Source organism: Podarcis gaigeae (assembly GCF_964106915.1).
Source record: "Podarcis gaigeae genome assembly, chromosome: 17".
Taxonomy (NCBI): Eukaryota; Metazoa; Chordata; class Lepidosauria; order Squamata; family Lacertidae; genus Podarcis; species Podarcis gaigeae.
The window spans coordinates 7,334,737-7,361,813 of NC_139694.1; the positions used below are offsets into that span (position 1 = coordinate 7,334,737).

Sequence of the window (27,077 nt, forward strand, 5' to 3'; positions counted from 1 at the left end):
GGGGCTTTGCCGGAGAGAGGGCCTTGCGGGGCTGGCAAACCGGCGCTCGAGGGAGACGGGCGCGCGGCCATTTTACCTGACCCGCCTCCTCTTTCGGCACGTCCGGAAGGGTGGGGGGGGGGTTCGCTCCCGGCCGGCCTGGTCTTGTTTCGTCATAAAAGCGGCTTGAGGGAGAGCGAGGGCGGGGTCGGCTCCGCAGTCGGCCGCGTAGCCCAAGAGGAGGAGGCGGCGGCGGCGGCGGCGGCGGCAGCAGAGGGGTCGCGCGGCTGGGAGAAGCGGACGGCGAGCAGGAGGTTGCGGGGAGCGGGCCGGGCCGAGACCCCTCGGGGTCGCCGCGGCCCTGGGTGAGTGGTGCCTTTTTTCCTCCTCTCCTCATCAAAAAATAATAAACCCTCAATAAATAATAAACAACATGCGCTGGGTTTGGTCTCGCTCCGCGCCTGCTCACCTTGCGCGCTTTCCTCGGGCTTTTTTTCCTTCTTTTTTTTTACATTCCCTTTTGCGCACAGGCGTAACGTGGGAACCGAGGAACCCGCGTCAGCCTTTGCGCTGCTCGCCGCCTGTGCCCGTGCATGAATATAGCCCAGGTTCGCCGAGCTGTCATCATATATAAATTCAATAAATAATAATGCCAGGCCTTCCTGGCATTTACATTCTATGCCCTCCTTTAAAAATGTGTTCTTTTCCGGGGGGGGTGCTATTGGGTTGCTGTTTTTATTTTTATTAGGTATTTCGTGGTTTTTATATCTAGATTTTATTCTGGGAACCTCCCTGGGTATAGGGCAGTATATAAATTTAATAAATGTAATAACAAGAATTAATAAATACCACCCAATGTCATCATCACTAATCTGATTTAACACTCATCTATCACTAGAGTGCCTGGTTGTCTTGCTGAACTGTTCACATTTCTAAACGTTCATTTATTCAAAACGTTTCTATCCTGCTTCTAGGGCGGTATATAAATTCAGTAAATAATAATGTGCTAATAATAATATTGGTCACTTCTGCCACCCTGATGTCGTTTGCAAGGAGGTGGGTCTGTGGGCTCTCTCTTTCTCCATCTCCTTCACATACACACCTTTAACACACACACACCCCGTACTATCTCTGAATTTATTTTCTGGCTTGTCATAGTCTTGATATCGGCTTCACCGTGTTGCTGGTGCTTATAATCTAAACTCTGAATGTCAGCATCTAGTGCCATACGCCTGATAAATGGCATCAGTCTGAAATGAATTTATTGGGGCATACATGAAGGCCTGAGGTGGGGGGAGACCTGGAACAATGAAGAAGAAATACCTGCCCCTGCCCCTGATTTTTCTGTTGTTTTTCTTTTCTGATTTATTTAATAAAAAAATCACACAGCACACCACTTATTGTTGAAAACATCAACAAATGATAATTATATTGTTTTATCTGTTTATGAACAGTTAAAACAATAAAACTAAAAGTTAGCATTTTTCAAAAGCAAGTTTGGGGGAGGGGCTGGGGAAAAATGGGGGAAACTGATGGCGGTTTTTTCCTTTCAGTTTTTTCTCTCCCCCACCCCACATTTTGTGTCCTCCAGTGAGTGCTGAAATCTCATTTGGTAAACTGCTTCAACATCAGTTGGTGTATCTCTCATTTCTTGGGTAGTTTTGCAAATCCATCAGGACTTCATATCAATAAAAACGACAAAAGAGGCTTTAGCACTTTAAAGTCAAACTAATGTTTTATGGCATAAGTTTTCCTTGACTGAAGTGGAGTTTATGGAGGCATATGCCATTTAAAAATGTTTGGACTTTAAGGTGCCACAAGATGTTTTGTTTTTGCTGCCATGGGCTAACATGATTTCCGGAAATTCATGTCAGTGTTGGAATTTACTTTATGAGTGCTCACTTTAAACTTCTAAAAAGACACAATATGGTGTTGAATACAGTTTAGTGTTGTATGAATGAGCTTTGGGCTCATGTGCAATGCTCTGGTGTGGTGATACAGAGAAAGCAAATGAAAGTTTTTTCTTAGCTTTAAGATGAGCACAGTTACTTCTTATATCCAAACCCAGACAATGCGCTGTTAGTCAAACTGTGGTTAGTGGGAAAGCCAACTTCACGCCATGGTTTAATGAAGTTGGCTTGTATCTCTAAACTATAGCTAAGAATAACCACAGTTCTCAGTACCGTACAGGTAGACTCACAATTAACTAGAAGTGAAAGTGAATGTTTCTAATCAACTCAAGGCTCTGAGGGTTGCGGGGGACACAAGTTCTAAACAAGCACATAGCCCTAAACCATAGTTTAGCATTGTGTGTGAACCAGATGCAGATATATAAAGTGATCTTAAGCAATTAATTCTAACAAGTTTTCTAAAGCTGTTACCCATCAATTATGTTCCTATTTTGATTGATAATAAATAATAGTTGTTATAGGGACACGGGTGGCACTGTGGGTTAAACCACAGAGCCTAGGACTTGCCAATCAGAAGGTCAGCGGTTCGAATCCCCTTGGCGGGGTGAGCTCCCGTTGCTCGGTCCCTTCTTCTGTCAACCTAGCAGTTCGAAAGCACGTCAAAAGTGCAAGTAGATAAATAGGTACCGCTCCGGCGGGAAGGTAAACGGCGTTTCCGTGCGCTGCTCTGGTTCGTCAGAAGTGGCTTACTCATGCTGGCCACATGACCCAGAAGCTGTACGCCGGCTCCCTTGGCAAGTAAAGCGAGATGAATGCGCAACCCCAGAGTCGGCCACGACTGGACCTAATGGTCAGGGGTCCCTTTATCTTTACCTAATAGTTGTTATAAAGTATTATAAAATGTGTTCTGTGAGCTTCAAGCAATTATCTAGCAACAGCCTTGCAGGATAGGATAGTATTATCCCCATGTTGAAGATGCAGGGGTAAAGTTGGGACCAAAGTTTCCCTTAAGTACTGTGGGCAAGCTTCATAAACTCATGTCACCCCAATTTTCCTGTAGTATGAAATCAGAACTTTTAAAGAACTTGGTACATAATGGGCATTTCCATGTTCTAGGTCTTGAGTGGCAAGGCTTTTTTGGGGTGGGCCACCAGCCAGCTAGACCAGCTGATGTGCATATGAATCACCCATGCCAGATGAATTGAGAAGGATATAAATGTTACATTCTTTCATAATTTACAATACTTTAAAAAGCAACTGAGGAAGCTGCTCTTGGGAGATGTGTACTATATCTGTGCTCTTTTAAAACAAATGGCAGCATTTGTTTTTGACAAAATAATCATGGGGGGGGGGCAGCTGTTCACAAAGTGGGGACTGTCTCCACCTTTGTGTTCTCCTGTGCTTGCCATCCTCTCTTGGAGATTACTTGACATGGTCAGTTGGCCCCTATAGACTCTACCTTGTGATGTTCCACCTATTTTGTCCAGTTGACTGCTTATATCTACAGTGGTAGGCAGAACAGAACGTGGGCAGCATAGAAACAAATTATGAGCCTCGTTTGGACAACACAAGCAGCCAGATTCTGGCTTGTGTAATCCATGACAGGGGAGAAGCACTCCAAGAACTCTTGGACAACATAAACTAACATGCTGCTCATTCACATTAAACCATGGCTTATGGTGATATGCAAACTGGGCCAATAAAACGTGGTTAACAAAATGACTTTACTGAATATGCTGTACCTTCTAACTGTATATTTTACTTGGTTGTCTTAAAGGAATTGTTTGGAATTTGTAGGAAGCCCCTGTAGCAACAGCAAGAATAGTTACAGCCACTTAAACGATAGGCTACCCAACATACTAATATTAAAGGTATGAATTCATAAAGTGTAGTGTATAGCCTCAATGATAAAGTTAACAAAACATATTCATTTGCAGGAAGGTAGATTAAAGCAGCATATCTTTGATACATTTGGTCAGGGCAAGTATTTTAACTTGTCAGACAGAGCAATCCTCCTTTTCCACCCCTTTGTACTGTTTCAGGAGTTCTCCTTCCCCTCAAGCCAATTTCAAAAGGCAGGATGCCCTGTTGCACAAGTGAGGTTTTTGCTGACAGGACTCGAATCCCAACCCCCAGGCTCCACATCCCTGGTTTAGGAGGTTAAGGGTGGTTCCACTCTGTTTGTTCATAAAATCAACATGATGATGTGTTAAGAATACAGGTGTCACACCTCAAGCAATAAGTCACCTATTTCCTGTGTCGCGTTCTAGGCTTGTATACCTAAACTGCGATACCTTTGCCAAAACTGTACTTCGGAAAATGGAACATATCAATAGATCTGTGAATTTGTCTCCTCTTGAGTTAGCATACATTTTGCAATTTTTTACTGCATTATATTTGCCAAGCCTGTCGGTTGAAATTCTAAGAAGCTGCTGATGCTATTATGTAAATTCAAAAAGGAAGCCTCTTCTTACAGAGAGCTGACATTTTTATCATTCTTTTCATTCGAGTAACTCCAGCTCATACATGAGTTACCCCATTTTGTCCTCTCAACAACCTTGTAAGTTATCCTAGTCTTACAGAATTTCAGTGCCCAAGGAATGTTGCAGTGCAGGTGAGGATTTGAATTGAGGCATCTGTGGTTAAGTTGTCAGTGACCACTGCTGGTTGTGTTGCACTTTGATGCCAGTAACGGGCAAGGCATTTGCTCATCTGATGGGGAATGCTTGTTGGGTTAGCAACCAAACAGCTTTTTGGCTTTGCTGTAGCAAGTGGCTTCTTTCAGAATCATGGAATCACTGTGCTTTCTTCTTTTGTGTTGGTTATTGACTCTCAAACACTGAACACAATGGTATTGGATTTTTGCTTCTTAATGGAAGAGGTCAAAAAAAGGAGAAATGCTGACTTGCATCTTAAATTCTAATGACATTGCTTTTCTGTTACAGGTGAAAATGCAGGAAGCGGATTTAGTTGCAAAAATGCTCCGAGCTGTTCTACAGTCCCATAAACATGGAGTACCCTTTTCCCGTTTGCAAGCAGAATATAAATCATTAACTGGAGACTTGATTCCCTTTAAGCAGCTGGGACATTCTAATTTAGAAGGATATATAAAAAGCATCCCTGGAGTTGTTAGGGTTGAAATTAGCAAAGCTGGTGAGGTAAGAAATGCATACAGTGCTTCATAATTGTGTGTGTATATGTGTATTTTGGCTGTAAAATATCATAGAATCGTAGAGATGAAAGAGACCCCGAGGGTCATCTGTCCAACCCCCTGCAGTGCAGGAATCCTGACCACAGCCATCCCTGGGTGGGCTCGAACCACCAACCTTCTGCTTAATAGTCACACTGTCCATTGTGCTACCAGACAAAAGATTAATGTTGCTATAGGGCCTTTTGCTTCTTTACATTGATTTTGCTGCAAATCAAATAACGCTTCACCCGGAGCAAATTTAATTTGGTTATGTTCATTATAGTTCACAGTTGAATGTAATTTCTTTAACTGAAACACCCCCTCCGCACGATGGGAGTTGAAATTAATGAGAGTTCATTAGCATTTGGAGGACCAGAAGTTCCCCACCCCCACTGCTACAGCATTTTCACCTGAAGATCTGTGTGTTACACTCATGACAGCACCTCCTCTACAATCAAAATATACAAGTTCAACATTTGAAGGGAAGGGCACTAAAGACACATCCTTCTTAAACAGGCTAGGTATCATGTTACATATTTGGGAGCCAAAGACAGAAAACAGTGTCCAAATAGCCATCGTCTTAGCACAAATTTTAATTAGCGAATAGGGTAAATCAAAATCTGCATTAGAATGAATTGCAAAGCTTTGCAGGGCTTTAGCTTTCAGGTGGCATGGCAAAGTCTTATACAGTACTTTATAGTGTGTAGCTGACCTGCATTGGGTACACTATCATTGCACCTTCCCAAATTAATGCTGTAGCAGTGAGGTGGGGAACCTGCGGTCTCCAATGCTAATGAACTCTCAACTCCTATCAACCCTGTCCATTGGCCATGCTGGCTGGAGGGATGGGAGTTGGAGTCTCAACAACAATTGGAGGACCACAAGTTCCCCACACCTGCTTTAGCACGTTCTAAGCTTCATGCAGAGAGTCTGAGCTGGCTTTCAATGAGCAAGTATCTCCCATAAAAGTCATTAGTAAATCTGGGTGGCGCTGTGGTTTAAACCGCAGAGCCTAGGACTTGCTGATCAGAAGGTTGGTGGTTCGAATCCCCGTGACGGGGTGAGCTCCCATTGCTCGGTCCCTGCTCCTGCCACCCTAGCAGTTCAAAAGCACATCAAAGTGCAAGTAGATAAATGGGTAACGCTCCAGTGGGAAGGTAAACGGCATTTCCGTGCACTGCTCTGGTTCGCCAGAAGCGGCTTAGTCATGCTGGCCACATGACCCGGAAGCTGTACGCCGGCTCCCTCGACCAGTAAAGCAAGATGAGCGCCGCAACCCCAGAGTCGTCCGTGACTGGACCTATCGGTCAGGGGTCTCTTTACCTAAGTTTCATCCAGCGAGTCTGAAGTGGCTTTCAATGAGTAAGTATCTCCCATAAAAGTCATTGGTAAATCTGGCTCTCCATTTTTGGTTTCCTCTTTCTTTGATCAGGTGACCTGTCGTGCGGTCATTTGCCAGGAGACTGCACAGATTGCTCAGCTTGTTGCCTGCCAGAGAACTTCCCAAAAGAAGACGGGTCGTCAAGTGAACTGCAGCATGAGGCTGAAAAGAACAGCTCCATTTGCCTCGGTCGGTAAGTTTGTCAGCTGCAAAACACCACATGGGTATATGTTGAATTAATCAACTTCAAACTCATCACTTGCAGCGCTTCTCTGTTGTTGTGATTCTGCTGACTGAAATAAACTACTTACACTCTTGAACAGTCATGTTACAGGGCAGTCTGGCTGACTATTCATGTGTGTCTTGAAACAGCACATAAGGAAACTGATGCTGGAAAGGAAAGTGGGGACATAATTTTTTATTGCAGAAAGACAATAGCCTGTGTGCTTTTTAACTGTTCTCAACAAGTTTAATTGGCCCTAACAACTCTGTAAGTTGGCTGTTATTAACAACCCCCTGTTTTTGAGTGGTGGGGCCTGAAATACTACTCCCCCCACCCCCACCCTGAAAAAAGACTATATTGCATGAGCAAACATTAATATGCTGCTTTATACAGTGGTGTCCCGCAAGACGAAAAACCCGCTAGACGAAAGGGTTTTCCATTTTTGAGGCGCTTCGCAAGATGAATTTCCCTATGGGCTTAATTCTCGCGATTTTTTTTCTCTCCCCCCCCCTTTTTCTAAGCAGCTAATAGCGCTAAGCCGCTAATAGGGTTGCTTCGCAAGACGAAAAAACCGCTAGACGAAGAGACTCGCAGAACGGATTCTTTTCGTCTTGCGAGGCACCACTGTACATAGTCGCCCTTAGTTGTCTGGCTTAGTTATCTTTTGCATCTTTCTGGTAAACTTAAGAATTTATGTTGAAGTGCCCCAAACCATGGGTAATCTGAAAATGAGAACTGACATTTTGTGTCTTGCATCATTGTATTGCAGGCAAGCCAAAGGGTACTCTGCGGAAGCCAGGATTCATGCATTTCACAGATGAAAGCAGGAGACCTGCACTCCCAGTGCTGAAAAGCAAAGGAAGCTGTGCTCTTGTTAGACAAAACATGAGCTCTGCATCATATCCTCAGCCTCTAGAATTTGGGACCCCTCTGCAGAAAGAAGTCTTAAATCAAGGACACATGACTGTGACAAACAGGTTAGAGTTCCTCTTGTTGGAAAACTTAACTGGGTATAAACCAGCTGATTACTTGACACCACTCTAGAATCTCATATGTTCAGGGAGGAAATGGCCTTCTGATTGTATAGAAAACTGTCCTAAACAAAGCGTCAACATACACTGACAATACTATAGCACTATTTGAGAGAGGCAAGCACTCTTTTTGCCTTTCAACCCGGGGGTTGCTGCTCTTTATTTAAATGGCCCATTTCTTTTAATCATTTTTTTATTAAAAAGATTTCAACATAAAATTCAATGAAAGTCAAACTGGCCCATTTCTTGTGCTTTTATCTGCCTTATGTAACTGCCTACAAGGGTAGGAAATGGAAGGAGGAAAGTGTGTCCAACATTTTTGTAAATTGGTGTAAATCTTGAGAGATTTTGGCAGGGTGAAGGGGATGCATGCAGAATTGTGCCTGAGCATAGAAGCCTGTTTAAAATGGTTATGACTTATTACATCACTGCAAAAATCCTAGATACGATATTGTTAGTATTATCAATTATTTATATACCACATTTTCTACAAATTTAGACTCAGAGTGGTTAGTCATGTTAGCAAGGTTAGATCATGTGTGTGTGTGTGTGTGTGTGTGTGCGCGCGCGCACACACACACACACACACACTCAGTTTTTACTAAACAAACATCCATAGGACCTTTGCACGCTGACTCACCTTTCTCACTTTGCCTCAAATTCTTCTATGTTCTTCACCAGAGGGAATAAACTAACGAATGTTTAAAGCTGCACCAATAACAAACCTTTAGTTTTTCATGCCTTCTCTCTCCTGTTCTGCAGCACCTTTTGCACATAAATCCCGATGATATGTTACTGTAACTTTGAGATGAATGAAAGGTTAAGACCAAGCCTGTCAGTTTCCTCATTCAGTTAGAGAAGGTTAGGTTCACTCTATGGATGTTGTACATATTTGAGTGTCTGCTTGTTGTTGCCGATCAGAAGGTCGGTGGTTCGAATCTCCACGACGGGGTGAGCTCCCGTTGTTCGGTCCCTGCTCCTGCCCACCTAGCAATTCAAAAGCATGTCAAAGAGCAAGTAGATAAATAGGTACCGCTCCGGTGGGAAGGTAAACGGCGTTTCCATGCACTTCTCTGGTTCGCCAGAAGCAGCTTAGTCATGCTGGCCACATGACCCGGAAGCTGTCTGCGGACAAACGCCAGCTCCCTTGGCCTATAGAGCGCGATGAGTGCCGCAACCCCAGAGTCGTCTGTGACTGGACCTAAAGGTCAGGGGTACCTTTACCTTTACATTGAATATGGAATTCTTGATGAAGACAACACATACTACCAGGAGTGAAATACATGATTGTGGGAAGCTACTGTGAAGTATTTGTGGGGCTCACAAGTTCCACAAGTTTATTTTTTGTTTTTCAAATTGAGTATCTTAGGGTGCAGCACTTTCAACTAATATCAAGCAATGGAGACATTTGCAACAATTTCAAGTTATACACAATATATTATAAGTTTGTACAGTAGTTTTGATATGCATTATTTACTTAAAACAGTTTCCCCAAGATTTCAGTTTTTCTCAGGCTGGGGTTTGAGGTAAATTTTGATGGGTTTCAGCTTCCCATTTTGAAGCCTAAGACAGACGTTGAAGCTATTCTTGACAAATCTCCTTGTCTGGAAAAGCCTTACTTGTTAAGGTAATACTGATTGTAGTGTTCCACTTTTGCTCTATTACACCACTAATTGGGGGGGACGACTAGTTCTAGCATCTAAAATACGTAGTACAGTGGACGCTCGGGTTGCGAACGTGATCTGTGCAGGAGGCACATTCTCAACCCACAGCGCCGCATCTGCCCACACATGGGTTGTGATCTGATGCTTCTGCACATGCGCAAAGCACGATTTAGCACTTCTGCGCAAGCGCCGAAACCCGGAAGTAACCTGTTCCGGTACTTCTGGGTTTCGGCACGTCCATAACCCAAAAATGCACAATCTGAAGCGTCTGTAACCCGAGGTATGACTGTACTCGTTTACTGAATTTAATGTATGCATTTGCATACATTATATATATGCAACTTTTACACTTCATGGCTAGGAAGACTGGGATTTTTCATATGTCTTTCCTAAATTATTTGCTAAAACTATTGAATTCGTATTCACTGCAGAAAAAAAATTCTACGCTTGGGCCAGTGATATTTCTCTACTGATTTTTTAAGCAGGATATTTTTGTCTCGATCTACAGTATACATGAGTGAAATGGCCTGTAAAAATCACTGAGGAATTTGGGCATAGACCGATTTAAAATATTGTCAGTAGCCTGTATTGTGTTGTCAGCTGAAACAGTACTGCCCCATTACTGCATCCTTAACAAGAAAGCGGATGGTTTTGATGCTGAAATTCTGCTGATTCAGTGTTGTACTTCAGCGCCCCCACCCCAGCATCCCTAATTATTCCTTTGACTGACTAAAATCCAACTTGGCAAGCTCAGCTGCTGTACCATCACTTCTCTTCATGCATTGTTTGTTGCTGTCATGGGTCATCAAATCATGAGTCAGATAATGTTCTTGCTTGGTCCATCATTTAGTTTATCTAAATTTCGGAATGGTTTGATTGCCTTCATAATCCTCCCATTGTTTGTAATGCACGGCCAGGGAAAGTAGCTCATGAAAACTGCTTGTTTGATTTCACTTCACTTTTCAGGCAATTATTACATCCCAAAACCTCTCTCGTCAATTTAGAGAGAGAGAGAGAGAGAGGTTTTGCCATCAGACAACAATAATAATATGGAGAGGAGAGGAGGGAGGTCAGTTCTTCAAGGTCAGAACAGAGTAGTGACCTATATAAGGCATGCATACCCAGATGGGGCCAGGCTGATCTTCCCTCGCTGCTAGAGTTTGTGGTTGAATAGTGGTTGTGCCTTTGGCTGACGGATGGGGCCAGAATGTCCCATCACTCCCCACCCACTAAGCTGCTTCATTCAAAGAACAATTGACAGTTGGAGCCGAGTATTCTTTCTAGTGGAAAGGGAAGGTGGGAGGCAAGGAGTGCCTTCCAGCTGCTCCTAGTCTGGCCCATAGATGGGACCACACTGGTCTCCCCCCTTGCCGCAATGTTCTTCTGGCAGCCAAGAAGAAATAGACCGTCTCAGTGGGTCTATGTTCCCCTGGTCACTCCCGGACTCCCCCACCTTACCTTTCCTTTGCCTCTGCAGTCCCAGGCTAACTATGGCCCATTGGCCTGGGGGAGTGTGTTTAATGGCCCAAGACTTTTGAATAGGTAACACGTCTTCATTGAGATGAAAAGTTTATTCATTCAGTCAGTCTAGAGTCATGAATATAGATATGAGAAGGAATAATAGGATGGAGCAGATGTGGGTGGAACTTTGTTAGGTATGCACTATTATGGCATGAAACATGGACTGCTTGATTGCCCTTGATTCCCCAGTTAATTCCCCAGTTAATTCCCCAGTTAATTCCTCCATGATCAGGCTTTATTTTTGCATACTCCACCAGAACGAGTGGTATTGACCATGTGGGGTATACCGTATTTTCCCGTGTATAAGACTAGAGGTTGTTTTTGTGTGTTTTTTTTACCAAAAAATTAGGTTTAAAATTGGGACTCGTCTTATACATGGGTAGTGCTGAGGGGTGTTTTCTTAATCTGGAGCCCCCCAAAATAGGGGGCGTCTTATGCATGGTAGCGTCTTATACACGGAAAAATACTGTACGTTTGAATGCTCTCCCGCAAAATGTCCTAGCAAGCAGATTTAAAACAAGAAGGAAAGGGGCCAGTTCAAATCATTGTTATACGGCAAGTTTCCCGTGGATATGGCCCGTGTATTTATTAAACAATGTTGCAAATTTGACCACTAAGCCAAGCCAATAGAATCAGTTTATACTCGTTTCATTCTTTTTATTCTTCTTTCATTCTTTTACCCAAGCCTTACACCTACTTGTCACATTATATACCATATTTTTTGCTCTATGACTCACTTTTCCCCTCCTAAAAAGTAAGGGGAAATGTGTGTGCGTCTTATGGAGCGAATGCAGGCTGCGCAGCTATCCCAGAAGCCAGAACAGCAAGAGGGATCACTGCTTTCACTGCGCAGCAATCCCTCTTGCTGTTCTGGCTTCTGAGATTCAGAATATTTTTTTTCTTGTTTTCCTCCTCCAAAAAATAGGTGCGCCTTATAAAGCGAAAAATATGGTATATGTTTTCAGTATGTATTCTTTTTTACTCATGGGAAGTTCTTGTTTAAAATGTCCCCTTTAGGTCATTTTTTTCCTTCAAGACAGGCATGTTGTGAGATTCACTGGACAAAAAAAATAAATACAAAGAAAATACATTTTAACTCGACATATCTGGTAGAAGCCGACCATTCAGCTTTGGGATTAAAATGTAGCACAACCATATTTATATTCAGGTTATTTAATGCTAACCAAGTTATTACTGAATTTGTCCCATGATACTGTTTTGGGTGAGCTGGACCCACTTTCCGTGCTCCTTGTATGAGGAAGTTCAAGCCTGGGTGCCACAAATGAAGTATTGGCAGCACTAGGCTTCCAAAAAGAAAAGGAGTCCCTATTGCTCCCTAAGAAAAAATGCAAAAATAGAGTTGGATTTTTATTAGCCCTAGCCAAAATAGTCAGTAGATTCCCTAGAAAAACTCCGTGTTTAAGCAAAGCAATGAAATGCTGACTTGCTGTTTAAGTTGCAGTGAGCAATCCTAAAATGGCATGTAAAAGGAGATATCACCTAGTAGATCGCAATCTAATTAAGTCTGCTATGTAGGTCTAAGATTGCATTTGGAGCTGCTGTGACAATCACGGCTGAACTCCCCTTTTTGAAAACATGCAATCTAGCACTCACTCAGAGAAGGCTGGAGGCTTGACTTGTGGAGAAGTGAAAAGCCTTTCTTTTTACCTTTTAGTTGGCCCTATTAAAGCTACCCCCAGCTGTGGAATTCACCTAAATTGAGCCATCTAGTGGTGAGATATGTTTTGTTTGTGAAGGTAATAAATGCCTCTCTAATACAACCTTTCCTGTAGTGGATTTGCTGTGTTAGTAGCAGATTATAAACTGTAAAGCAATTTCAGAAAGATGGAATCTCTAGGGACAGTGTCCAGCACTTATGCTGATTTCAGTAGACTTACTCAGTTTATGCTTGTGGATCTTAACCATTGTATCTGCTATGGGTCTGTTGGAAGGAAATATTGTAGCTCAAAAGGACAACTTGACAAAAGCCAGGTATAGAAGTGACTTTTCAACAACTTTGTATGCAAACAGACCTGTTCCAATGTGCCTATTTTTCAATCTACAAAATGTGCTGCCAAATTTTGTTGATTTTGCTAGAGAAAGGAGTCTATTTGCAGTTCTGGCTTGCAGAATATATGTGAGTTTGCCACCCATAACAGCTTCACGTAGAGTAAAATGGTTCTCTTTTATTTAATGGGATGATTGTCCATAAGCTTATCTGTGCAACTTCAGGGACATGGCAGTAAGCAGATGCTTTTACTTATATTGAACATATTAGCTTGTACTTTTGAAAAGTGCAAATCAAATCATAGTAGTTTGCTTTGGGATTTTTAGGCTTGATAGAAGAGCAACACTTCCACCACGATTTCAGAAGGAGCTTCAAGTTCACCCGTCAAAAAACGTACCTGTGGACTTCAATGGTATGTTACCAGAGGGCCACAAAACCATGACTGCTAAGCCAAGCCACACTTCATGGGTGGGCGGGTGGTTTTATGTATTTAAACAGAACTCATGGTAAAATCTAATTTTGGTGTTCATGCAAGCAGTTCCATTAGACATAATTCTGCTCTTAATACCTAGTAAGAAAATACATAGCTTGGCAAGGTAATGTAGAAATAATAGACGTGGGTTATCAACCAAGTAAACATTTCCTAAAAACACCAACAGTGTCAGTATATACCGTATTTTTTGCTCTATGACTCACTTTTTCCCTCCTAAAAAGTAAGGGGAAATGTGTGTGCGTCTCATGGAGCGAATGCAGGCTGTGCAGCTACCCCAGAAGCCAGAACAGCAAGAGGGATTGCTGCTTTCGCTGCGCAGCGATCCCTCTTGCTGTTCTGGCTTCTGAGATTCAGAATATTTTTCTTCTTGTTTTCCTCCTCCAAAAACTAGGTGCGCCTTATGGTCTGGTGCGTCTTATAGAGCGAAAAATACGGTACTTCTTAGACTGCTCCTGTGCTCAGTTAGGAGTAAGCTCATTTAAACTTGTGGTTTACTTCTGAGTAAATATGAATAGGACGATGCTGTAAAGGACATTGTTAAACAAATGCTTAAAAGACTGTCAGTTCAGTTGGAACACAACCTTTGCACTGGTAATTAAAAGCCAAAGTATCTTTCCAAAGTATTATGATTGTAAAATGTTTGCTCATTGTGAGTGCCATCAAGAGAGAGAAAGAGAGAGAGAGAAGACCCTTGCCCAACCTTGCAATATTAGTTTCCTCATTCACCTTTTTAAGTGGCTTGGTGGTTTCCTTTTCGTTTAGTCTAGCTATATTTGAAATATCTCAAAGCTCAGTATGAACTGGGATAAAGTTCATCAAATAAAGAAATGAAGCTCAAACATATTTCCTACAAACTTGATATTTAGCCTGGTTGGCTTTAGCCTGGTTAGTTTCCCTATTGTGTCATCATCTTTAGAGCGTTCACTCCAGGGAGAGACAAAGGAAGGAACCTTTGACAGAGCAGGAAAGAACAGTTGCCATGGTGATGGTTGCCAGTATATTTTTTATGTTAACAGGATGCCCAGCACGAAGAACACTTCCATAGCCATCTTCAGTGTAGCGTCTCAAACATACTGTTGTTTATATGAATGTTAACAGATTGAAAAATTAAGCCAGCGTTCTAGACTATTTAACATTCGTATATTTTATATTTATAACATTTGTAGCTTTTATATTTAATGTTTAATATTTTAAAAGGAAAGTTTTAAAAAGCTAGCTACTGGCTTGGAGGATTCTGGTAAGATTGTCATCACCACCAACCAAAAGGGATTCAGCTAGTTGCTACAGTGGCGCTGTGGGTTAAACCACAGAGCCTAGGACTTGCCGATCAGAAGGTTGGCAGTTCGAATCCCCGCGACGGGGAGAGCTCCTGTTGCTCGGTCCCTGCTGCTGCCAGCCTAGCAGTTCGAAAGCACGTCCAAGTGCAAGTAGATAAATAGGTACCGCTCCAGCGGGAAGGTAAACGGCGTTTCCGTGCGCTGCTCTGGTTCGCCAGAAGCGGCTTAGTCATGCTGGCTGCATGACCCGGAAGCTGTCTGCAGACAAACGTCGGCTCCCTCGGCCAATAAAGCGAGATGAGCGCGCAACCCCAGAGTCGGTCACGACTGGACCTAATGGTCAGGGGTCCCTTTACCTTTTTACAAATGTGCTGCTGCTGGACTAGAACAATGGCTTTACCTTGTATCCTTTTAAAAGAAGAAATGCTGTCTTCCAAAAGTTTGTGTTCTTGCTTTTCAGAAAATGCAAAAGAAATGAGACAACTCGTGCCACTTCAGCCTCCTTATCCTTCAAATACCGATATATATGAGATTCAGAGAAGAGTTAAAGAGATTCTAAATCAATGCAGCAATGGGATATGTTTATCAAAGCTACCGTATGTGTACAGAGAGACTTATCGGGAGGACTTAAATACAGCCTTGCTCCCTCAATTTGAGAACTGGCCTCACATTTGTGTGGTAGGTGTCAGCTTTTACCAGAGTGGATAAGAACTGGTTTAGACAAATCCCATTTCTTGGTTTGAATAATATTTTTTTAAAAAATAATCAGGTATACACAATATCTCATTAAAAATGGGTTTAACTGCAAATTTTAATTTAATACAAAAAAGGCCTACACAATCCCAGCTAAAATATGACTCTCAACACTGAATTAAATGTTGCTTTTCTATGTGAAACCAAGAATGGTGGCCAACTGCTGAGGTTAAGCAATATAAATGATCCTACGGCTGCAATCCTCTATTATCTAGCTGGCCACAAAGGATCTGTGGAAGTTTCCTAGTTAAACAGATACAAGCTCAAATACTTAAGTTTGTGTTAAATCCTAATACAGCCCAGGAAGGCATATAATTCATTTTGGATGTCTTTTTGACCCCAGTCAAGAATGCAACTTGGAAATATCCCATTTTCCTTTTTGCCTAATAAGTACTATCCTTGCTTCTGGAAAGCTCTAGACACTCACTTTCCCCCCAGTTGTAGACATGTTTACTCAGAAGTCAATCTCACTTTATTCACTGGGATTACTTCAAAATGAGTGTGCATAGGATTGCAGCTTTACACTTCAATATTTTTTCATGTGCAAAGAGGAATAAAAGATGTATGCAGGTGTAACTTTGCCACGTGAAGGCTTTGTGGGTTGTATAGCCAAAGGGCTTCAGTTGTGTTCCTAGGGTTGTATAAAGGCTTTATTCCCACTCCCCACCCCTCCGTTCAGGCATTCAGTTCACACAATCAGCTGTTGTGTGGAGGGGGAGAGCAGGGCTGCATCCACTGGTTCTGTTGGCCCTACTGACCATACGTCAGCTGTATATATGCAAAATTGTGTTGTTTTTAGTATATGTAAAGATGGTTTTCTTGTGTTCAGAAATGTTTTTGTTTTTAAAACCTGTGTTTCGTTCTGTGTTTATCTCGTGTTTACCACTTTGACGGCTTTATGCTGTTAATAAAATGGTTAAATCGGCTAAATTTGGCAGTGAACGTTTGCAGAGGGATGGCTGCTTATTCATAAGAGGCTTCCCCTTGTAGTGTGTTGTCATGATTGTGAAGGGTTGTACTCCACAAGGAAAACCAATGCAGATAAAGTGGACGCCCAGGTGGGGGTGAGGGGCACAAGTTGTGCTCCTTCTCTCCTGCTCTGTACAATTATTTGTGTGACTTGAATGCCTGACGTCAGTTTCAGTTGCATGCTAAGTTAATGGCTATAGCCACTCAGTATGGACAGTTGTTTTTTAAAAAGTACATTTGGAAAGGAGACAGTAATTAAACAAATCGTGTTTACATTTTTTATTTGTTTTTTAAAAATGCATCCTTACTTGCTTTTCCAGCACATCTAATGCTACTCCTGGGAATAATCTAAATATAGCACTAGCCTATGATCTGCAGCAGGGGTAGACATTGTGGTGCCTACAGTTATTGTAGACATCACCTCCCATCAACCCTGGTTGTCTCTGGCCATTGGCAATCCTGACTGTGGCTGATAGGCCTTGTAGTCCAAAAGCTATAAAATCATCCGTGTTGACTACCTTTGATCTACTGTAAGCGAATCTCAGACTGTTCATTTTGAGTGCTTTTCCATTTTGCATGCAATAAAGGTAGATTTCACCCTCATTTAAAAATGCTAATCAGAATGCATATATGAGCAAACATATGGTTTTCTGCTCTTACATTTGCCATTATACTCTTAAATGGATATAAGAAATGTTATTTATAAGTAATGTATCAGCATGTTGACATACTAGCCAGTTTGGGTGGAATACAGATAAGCTATATTCTTTTTGCTTTCATCAGTCTGTAGCCGTACTGAATACTTCTCAGTTCTTAAAATACGTGAGCATCTTAGCACAAGCCTAAGCACACTTTCAAATATTCCAATCATCTGCACATTTGTACCCAAATACACACAGGTCCCACTTCCCAAACGCAATGCGTTCCCAGGAAATGTTCATAACTCACATAATGAGCCCACAGTTTCCATTGGTTCCTATGGGAACATTTCTAATTGGGGATTTATCTAATCTCTCCCCCTGCCCTCTCTCCATGGTTTCTTCCTGAAACAGCTATAGCCGACCAGCAGAAGAGACAAAGGAAAACTTATTTATCCGATCTCTCCTACTCCTTGATTTGTTCAATCTACCCCCCCCCCCCCGCATGGTTTCTTCCAGCAAAACACAAGCAAGGAAGTGGGCAAATACTGGATGTTCGGATAGCTGAATCTGTGGAGTGTATTGCAAAGTTTGGGCATAATTCTTTGTTTGGATAAGTGAATTTTCACATAGTGAGAGGGCGGGTAGCAGGATCTGCATGTAAATACATGTATGAATAACAGCAAGCTTCAGTTGTTAAAGATAAGCAATGTTTGTAAGAGGGACACCTTTAGCAATTGAACAGTGCTTGACCATGAGCCTCATCTACTTTCATAAGGGTGATATTATTCCTGTTTTAAACTACCTGGAGATCTAAAACTAAATCAAATCCAACCACAGTTGGAAAAGCACAGTATAATTTTTTTGCTGTTGAGATGACACAAGCCTGTGCTAATTTGACATGGTTTTTAGTACGGCTGCAAAAAACAAAGCTGTTTCATGTAGGGGTGAGTGAATGTGACGAGGTGGCGAGAAAACAAAAGGTTAGTCAAAACCGATGGCGGTCAGTGTACTTAGAAGTAAATGGCCCGTCTACAGACACGTGTGGAAACCACTTTTGAATTGCCCGCAATGCTCCAATTCAGTAACGTAGCTGTTTTTGTAACCCTCCTGCTTTCTCTCAAAAGACAGAGAAGGTATGTTCTGGTGGCCTTAGGGATATATTCCTCTACCCTGCTGCAAAAACACAACCTTTGGTGAAGGGTGTCTCAAGCCACGAAGGAAGCCTTCAGCCCCCCTTAGTAAAACAGACTGTAGAGACCAAAGTAGATGCGCCCCAGGAGGATTTCAAGCAGAAAATTGCCGCCATCTTGTTAAAATATTCCAATGGCCTTTGGGCGAATGCTCTCCCCAAAGTGTACGAAGACACATACAAAGCACCATTACCTCAGGATATTCTGAAAAGTCTTGACGCCCTCTCGGATATATGTTCAGTGGATTACATATCTGGCAACCCCAAAAAGGCCATTCTCTATGCAAAGTCGAAAAAGCACACGGACGAGAACCAGAATGTGACTGGCAAAACCCACGCAAATGAAGTTCTAGCGAGACCAGCCGAGCAGCATCCCACCACGATCAAGCACGAATCCCAAGAGGAGTATTCGGAGAACATGACTGTGCCTCCATTAATTATCCCAGCAGAAACATCACCATCTGTGCTGGTGGTGGAACTGAGCTCAACAAATGAAGTTGTTGTCAGGTAAGATTACTGTCCCGGTCTTCCCTAATACTCCTGTAGTAGTGCAATGGGGTTATTTCTTCAACTGTCAGCACACCAGACATTCAATTGAAGGAGAACAGATTAAGAAAATGAAAAATCTAAAGATTTACTCTGGTGTTCACTTTAAAAACACGGTCTGACAGGACCATTTTGTGCATGTCTGCTTAGAACAAAGTCTCATTAAGCGTGTATTGGAGAGCACACTCCATTTGTTATCAACATATTTAAGCTTAAAATCTCTTAACTGAACCGAGGGAGCCTTTTCTTCACAAAAGAGTGGCCAGAAGCCAACTTCTGAGGTTAAACATTGCAAATGACACAAGTATTTAATAGTTCCTTGGTCCAGTAGGAAGTTCATAAGTATGAACTTCCTATTGGACCTAGGGACTAGTAAATTCGAGGATGTAGATGACACATTCCTATATTGTGGCAGGATCCTCCACTGAGCCCCTGAGAGTACAAGGTTGTGTTCTTAGCCCTCAGACTATCTAGAATGTGTTCAATTGTGAAATTACTATTATTTATAACTTTACCAACCAGGACAATGGACAATTTACTTGTTGAAACTTTTTTATTCAGCAACTACCATCTCTTCTCAACACTTCTTGGAGCTCAATCCCATGCATATTTACTCAGAAGTAAATTCCGCTTTGTTCAGTGGAACTTTTTTCCAAATAAGTGTGTATAGAATTGTTTCCTTAGCCTTTGAGTAAGTGATTTTGCTTGCTGCCCTCGCATGCCCACACACTACCTTGTCAAGATGTAGACAAAGGGTACAAAAAGTATATGTATGTAAGCTCCACGGCCAAAGCATTGTGCATGTAAGTTACATAAAGGCTTTGCTTAGTTGCAATCAAATACGTTTTGTTAGAGCTATTGGATAGTAAGTATGTGAAACAGAAAGAGCTGCCATTAATTCACTTAATTTGCACTCTCTGCCTTGGCTCTCTTCTTTCGGGAAGAGAGGTGTCTCTTTTGAGGTGTCTGCCACATGCGGTTGATTTGCAGTCTAGTAATGACAGATTGGGACGTGGGTGGCACTGTGGGTTAAACCACAGAGCCTAGGGCTTGCCGATCAGAAAGTCGGCAGTTCGAATCCCCGCGACAGGGTGAGCTCCCGTTGCTCGGTCCCTGCTCCTGCCAACCTGGCAGTTTGAAAGCACGTCAAAGTGCAAGTAGATAAATAGGTACCGCTCTGGCGGGAAGGTAAACAGCGTTTACGTGCGCTGCTCTGGTTCACCAGAAGCGGCTTAGTCATGCTGGCCACATGACCCGGAAGCTGTACGCCGGCTCCCTCGGCCAATAAAGCGAGATGAGCGCCGCAACCCCAGAGTCGGCCACGACTGGACCTAATGGTCAGGGGTTCCTTTACCTTTAATGACAGATTGTCATAAGCCACTCTTAGCTTGGGACAATTTGGCATACAGTCAAACCTCGGTTGTCGAATGTAATCTGTTCCGGAAGACCGTTCGACTTCAGAAACGTCCAACAACCGAAGTTTGGCTGCTGATCGGTTGCAAGAGCTTCTTGCCTGCAAGCGGAAGCCACCCCGGACATTCAGGTTTTGAAAACCAGAGCATTTACTTGTGGGTTTTAGGTGTTTGGGAGCTGAAACGTATGATAACAGGCATTCAGAAACCAAGGTTTGACTGTATCAACAATAGAGTCCATTACCTGCCTAGTGCACATTTGCTTTTGAACACTTGGACAAATTATGAATATTATTCCCCCAAAAAACCCAGCAGTAACAGAGTTGGTGTAAATATTGGGAATATGTGAAATCTTTCGACTCTTTGCAGTATAAATATTAAGATCAGAATTGCAGTGAAATTGAATTTGCACACACCTATGCTCTCATGTAGGGACGCGGGTGGCTCTGTGGGTTAAACCACAGAGCCTAGGACTTGCCGATTAGAAGGTCAGCGGTTCGAATCCCCGCAACGGGGTGAGCTCCCGTTGCTCAGTTCCTGCTCCTGCCCACCTTACAGTTTGAAAGCATGTCAAAGTGCAAGTAGATAAATAGGTACCGCTCCGGCGGGAAGGTAAACGGCATTTCCGTGCGCTGCTCTGGTTCGCCAGAAGCAGCTTAGTCATGCTGGCCAGATGACCCAGAAGCTGTACGCTGGCTCCCTCGGCCTATAGTGTGAGATGAGTGCGCAACCCCGGAGTCATCCGCAACTGGACCTAACGGTCAGGGGTACCTTTACCTATGCTCTCATGTAATTCCATACATTCCTTTTTCAAGAAGCAAGAAAGTTCTAGGATTACACACTTCAGTTTAAGAGGAGATCTAAGGCATTAAAAAACTCACTTGTTCACAAAATAGTATGTAAACTGTCTTCCTTAATGTCTACACCAGGTATATGTATTCCGCTGTGTAAGCGTGCACTCTTAGAATCTAGCCCACATACATCCTGCTCTAATCTGTTTCTACACCCTTTTTGCCTTAAAATTATTTTGGGGTAGGGGAGATATGTTACATAACGCTTTGATTACCTAAACACTTTTGCACTTGTTACCACTTTTGTTGTTGTGATTTATACCAACTATCATTTCTGCTTGAAATCCTGTAGGTATGTGGGCAAAGACTATTCTGCTGCCCAGGAATTAATGGAAGAGCAGATGAAGGATTGGTATGGTCGGAACCCCTCAGGTTTGCAAATACAGTCTCCTAAAGTTGGACAGGTTGTTGCTGTGCCTGCAGTAGAAGATGCTTGGCTGCGTGCACAGATTACTTCGACAGACGGCAATAGGATAAAGGCAAGTGCTGTAGGTTTCTGTAGTAAAAATGGTGTTAAAATCAGATGAAAGTGCTGGTCTCTATCAGTTGATTGCGATAGCTGCCTTGGACACTTCTTACAAAGTGGGAAAGTAGGATAATATTTGCTTAAATAAATAATAATGATAATGTCTTCTAGGGTTTTTTTTGGGTAGGTGAGGAGTGTTTAATTCTTCTAAGGCAAACTAATAATTGCAGCGTATCTGAAGAAGTGTATTGCAGTGTATCTGAAGAAGTGTGCATGCACACGAAAGCTCATACCAAGAACTAACTTAGTTGGTCTTTAAGGTGCTACTGGAAGGAATTTTTTTTTGTTTTGACTATGGCAGACCAACACGGCTACCTATCTGTAACTAATAATTGCAGCATTTGGGCTCTAGCAAATGACCAAGAACAGAGCCTTTCTGGGAGATCTCAGCATAGTAATACGATGCAGTGATTTTTTTGTTGGATTACAATTGCTCTCCTTAGATTCAGATGAAAATGGAGCTGTGGATCTTTTAATTAATTTTTATAATGAAATATTTTTAGAATGTGTGATTATTTGATTGTGTGATTATTTGATTATTGTTAGCCGCCCTGAGCCTGGCTTCGGCTGGGGAGGGCGGGATATAAATAAAATTTATTATTATTTATTATTATTATTTTAGATCCGGTCAAAAATGCCTTTCATCTACTGCTTCTGCTTACAAGCTCATAGTTAGTAGTGTTTGAGAGAGGATGGGTGGGGTCTGATGTTCCTGCTGCAGTCAGCAAAACGTTAGGGGGTTCAACTGAGTCAGCCATCAGATTTATTTGACTTGCATCAGTCATGTGTACAAATTCAGAAACTGGCTAGAGAAGAGGATCACTGCTTCTCTTTCATTCCAGGATCCCCAATACATGCAAAACGGGCCAGGGTGGCTGGAGTGATGGCAAAACCTCTCTCTCTTGCCAGCTGTCATCTAAGATGTTGATGCCAACCCCCTACCACCGATGTTCAGTCCCTCTTGGCTTCTTTGAGTCGAGGAGCTGAACAAGGAGGGAAATACAGTCATACTTCGGGTTGCGAACATGATCCGTGCGGGAGGCATGTTCGCAACCTGCAGCGCCGCGCATGATTCGATTTGGCGCTTCTGTGCATGCACAAAGCACGATTTAGCGTTTCTGCACGAGCACCAAAACCCAGAAGTAACCCATTCCGGTACTTCCTTGTTCGGCACAGTCCATAACCTGAAAATGCGCAACCTGCAGCGTTCGCAGGTTTGTGGTTTGTTGACCACAAACTTGACATGAGCCAACAGTGTGACACGGCAGCTAAAAAAGCCAATGCAATTCTGGGCTGCATCAATAGGAGTATAGCATCTAGATCAAGGGAAGTAATAGTGCCACTGTATTCTGCTCTGGTCAGACCTCACCTGGAGTACTGTGTCCAGTTCTGGGCACCACAGTTCAAGAAGGACACTGACAAACTGGAACGTGTCCAGAGGAGGGCAACCTAAATGGTCAAAGGCCTGGAAACGATGCCTTATGAGGAACGGCTAAGGGAGCTGGGCATGTTTAGCCTGGAGAAGAGGAGGTTAAGGGGTGATATGATAGCCATGTTCAAATATATAAAAGGATGTCACATAGAGGAGGGAGAAAGGTTGTTTTCTGCTGCTCCAGAGAAGCGGACACGGAGCAACGGATCCAAACTACAAGAAAGAAGATTCCACCTAAACATTAGGAAGAACTTCCTGACAGTAAGAGCTGTTCGACAGTGGAATTTGCTGTCAAGGAGTGTGGTGGAGTCTCCTTCTTTGGAGGTCTTTAAGCAGAGGCTTGACAACCATATGTCAGGAGTGCTCTGATGGTGTTTCCTGCTTGGCAGGGGGTTGGACTCGATGGCCCTTGTGGTCTCTTCCAACTCTATGATTCTATGATTCTAGGTATGACTGTAGAGATCAGGTCATACAAGTGTTTGTGGACTTTACTGACTGCAATTCTGTCTATATGAGGAGGAGGAGGAGAAGGGATCAGTAAGAGAGTGGTGGTGAGGAGTACAACCTGCTACTACCACATCCTCCTTGTTCATGGGCTCTCCCCAGCATACTGACAAGTGGTTATCTTCTCATCTATACACTCAGAAACATTAAACACTACTTGGGTGACTTGTTCTTTATATATATGGGAAAAGGCTCGTTGTGCCTCCGATGAAGGCTTAGGATTTCTGCAATAAGGGCATTTCTCTGTATGAATAACATGGTAAGTGCCCTTCCATCAGCCTCAACTGTAAGTTGCGAATCTCCATGTGATTTCATAGTACTTATGGCTTAGGATGGCAGCCTCGAATAGGAAAGCAAACATTTAATTTTTCACTGCACGGAGGCCTATAAGGAGGGATCTTGGATATTCAGGGCCAGATTCAGCTAACTAGTCCCACCAGCAGAAGCCTGCCCAAGGACTTCCACTAATGAAGCAATGCTCCCCCACCCCGTTGGCTCTGCAGGGGTCAGGAAAACCCCTGGAACAGCGCACATAGGGAGGAGAGAACAAATGGCTCTGTCAGACAAGCATAAATGCTTGCATTGCTGGAGCAAATCTAGCACTGCGCTGAACTACGGCAGGAAAGAGAACAGGGCCAACATGTTGTAGCACCAGTAATGTGACCAATGAATAAGTCTTCCTTATATAACATGGCTGTGTCTTTCTGTCCTTGTTCCGTCACTAGGTATGCTACGTTGATTATGGCTTTAGTGAAACCATTGAGAATACCAGAGTGTGCAAACTAGCCAAGCAATTCTATTCACTGCCGTTCCAGGCTTCAAAATGCAAACTAGCAGGTAAGAGATGTGCCTTAGCCTTCAGCGTGACTACAGAAGCACTTTGAATGTACTACAAACTGGGAGAAGGAAGGAAGGCTGCGCCTAACTCCAAATATTGCCAGCTGGGATTGGAAAGGACTGCCCCACCTGGCAGTGCCATCTTTCAGCTTTTATAGTAAAGAGTGGTGGGTCTTCCCTATGAATATGCTTCCTTGCAATTTGTACTTACTCCAGTGGAAGGTGTGTGTCCTTTTAAAAAACAAAAAACCTCTGGTATAGTAAAGTGCATGTTCTTATTTGGTGCATTTTAACTATGCAAACAGACATGACAGGAAACAATATTAGTGTATCCAGTGTGATGCAGCAGAGTGTTGGGCTAAGACTGGGGAGGCTTGGTTTCAAATCCCCACTCATCCATGAAGCTCCCTGTGTGACTTGGGCTAATTGTAGGTTAGGCTGAGCGATTACATCACAGGGTTGTTAAGAGAAAAAAAGGGGGAAGGAACTATGTATGTTGCCTTGAGTTCACTGGAGGAAAGGCAAGAAATAAATGTAATAAGTAGTGTTTTTGTTGTTGTTGTTGTTTTTACAAGTAAAACAATTGCGCAAGATGCATGGGACATTAATGACCGCATAGCCACTAGGAGTCTGAAATTGGAATTTCTTCTTGTATGCCTTGAAAGAGCACCTCTCTGTTCTACAAGCATCTTCGTGTGCTGGGGGGAGATGGCAGCCCCCGTGAAGCATAGTGTGGTTTCTGCTTTTAAAATATAAGCCTATATCCCCGCAAACATTTTGATGATGTGTCAATTACTGTGTGTAATTTCTCACATATTTTGTATACCGTATTTTTCGCCCTATAGGACGCACCGTCCCATAAGGCGCACCTAGTTTTTTTGGGGGGGGAATAAAGGGGGGGAATTATTTCCCCGACCCCAGCCCCCAGAACAGGCAACTCTCCACAAGCCGTGGGAGCCCGGCGCTGGGCTCCTGCACCTTGCAGAGAGCCGCACGAAGCCTGGAGAGCGAGAGGGGGTCGGTGCGCACCGACCCCTCTCGCTCCCCAGGCTTCAGTGAAAGCCTGCATTCGCCCCATAGGACACACACACATTTCCCCTTCATTTTTGGAGGGGAAAAGGTGCGTCCTATGGGGCGAAAAATACGGTAATTCTGATTTGCTAGGTCTGAGGAGGAAGACTTAAGAGTACTGAAGCCCTGCCTTGTACCACTGGAAATCTTAATCGGCCACCCTTCTTTCTGGCTTGCATGCCTTCAACAGGCATGCAAATACATTTTTAGAGTAGTAAGGGTTACAGACTTGCTTAAAGCAATAGCTCTAAGGTGCAGGGAGACTCAGGTGATGGTATACATTAGATGGGCAAAATAAGCACCAAGAGAAATCAGGTCCACCAAACAAGTGGAACACTCCCCCATTTTTGCCATAAGCAATGATAGTCCAAGCAGCCATGCTGAGGCAAGAAGATCTCTTTCGGAGATGTCCGCAAAACCTACACTCTCCTCTTGACTGCCTTGCTTTAGGGTTAGAAGCCTTCTCGGACGACCCTGTGATGGTGAAAGTGGTGGAGTCTCAAACCTGTGGCAAGATATTTGCTGTCGAAATACTAGAGAAAAATGACATTCCCCTTGTCATCCTGTACGATACTTCGGGAGAGGATGACATCAACATCAACGCTTCTTGCCTGAAGGCACTTTGTGATAAATCTCTTGAGCTTCGCCTTCAGGTACTGTTTTCATCTGCTTGTAAAACCAGTAAGATGAGTTCAGGGCACTTAAGTTGCAGCATCCCAAATGCATGTTTTGTTTTTAACAGGTAGATGCGCTCTATACAAATGTCCGAGTAACCAATGTCTGTTCGGATGGAACTTTATACTGTCAAGTGCCATCAAAGGGCCTGACCAAACTCTCTGAAGCTTTGCAGAAGCTGGAAAATTACTTCCACCACAAGGTGAATCTCACTTTTAATTTTGGTTGCCAACTGTACCTTCACAAAGGTCACCTAACAACCCCTTTGTTCACAAATGAAGAATGCGAAGGTTCCTAATCATTCATTCTTGCTGAGTGAACCCCACACACTTTTGCTGTTCACATACTTACTAGCTGCCCAGCTGTCGTGTCTTGCAGTATCAAATATGTGCGCCATGCAGCACTGCATATTTTCATACGTGGAAATCCTTGTAATGTCAGGAAAAGTAGTTCAGTCCTGAAATCCCCAAAGCAATTTTCATGCTCGTGCCTTTTTACAGATAAATCCAGCTTGTGTTATCCAGACCCATATTGCACAATAAAATAGGGTTCCTCAGTAACAATTGTTGCTTTCTTTGATTAGGCCAACTGTGCGCTAGCTGTTTCAGGACAGGTGATCCCATAGAGCACAGTTTCCCAAACTTGGGTCTCCCTCTGTTGTTAGACTACAACTCCCATCATCCCTCACTAGCAGGACCAGTGGTCACAGATTATGGGACCTGTAGCCCAAAAACAGCTGGAGACCCAAGTTCGGGAAAACCTGCGAAGAGCAACCCCAGAGGCATTTTTGTAGCACTGTATATGTCTAGAACAGGGACGCAGGTGGCGCTGTGGGTAAAACCTCAGCGCCTAGGACTTGCCGATCGCATGGTCGGCGGTTCGAATCCCCACGGCGGGGTGAGCTCCCGTCGTTCGGTCCCAGCGCCTGCCAACCTAGCAGTTCGAAAGCACCCCCGGGTGCAAGTAGATAAATAGGGACCGCTTACTAGCAGGA

General features: G+C 43.2%; 1 protein-coding gene across 6 annotated transcripts in view; it reads left to right on the forward strand.

The window, feature by feature from the left end:
* Nucleotides 1-27,077, forward strand: part of TDRD7 (tudor domain containing 7) — a 41,233-nt gene continuing 14,156 nt past the window's right edge. For 2 of the 6 annotated variants that reach the window (XM_083718539.1, XM_083718536.1), the window contains exons 1-8: nucleotides 10,651-10,920; nucleotides 13,234-13,319; nucleotides 15,138-15,355; nucleotides 18,165-18,736; nucleotides 21,331-21,517; nucleotides 24,226-24,337; nucleotides 25,859-26,061; nucleotides 26,151-26,285. In XM_083718539.1, coding sequence (XP_083574665.1) covers nucleotides 10,754-10,920; nucleotides 13,234-13,319; nucleotides 15,138-15,355; nucleotides 18,165-18,736; nucleotides 21,331-21,517; nucleotides 24,226-24,337; nucleotides 25,859-26,061; nucleotides 26,151-26,285 — 1,680 coding nt within the window. In that variant the 5' untranslated portion in view covers nucleotides 10,651-10,753. Of the gene's footprint in view, nucleotides 345-4,834; nucleotides 5,048-6,511; nucleotides 6,654-7,452; nucleotides 7,661-10,650; nucleotides 10,921-13,233; nucleotides 13,320-14,379; nucleotides 14,455-15,137; nucleotides 15,356-18,164; nucleotides 18,737-21,330; nucleotides 21,518-24,225; nucleotides 24,338-25,858; nucleotides 26,062-26,150; nucleotides 26,286-27,077 lie in introns of those variants that run through there. The other 4 variants (XM_083718534.1, XM_083718535.1, XM_083718538.1 and 1 more) reach the window with 4 other exon arrangements.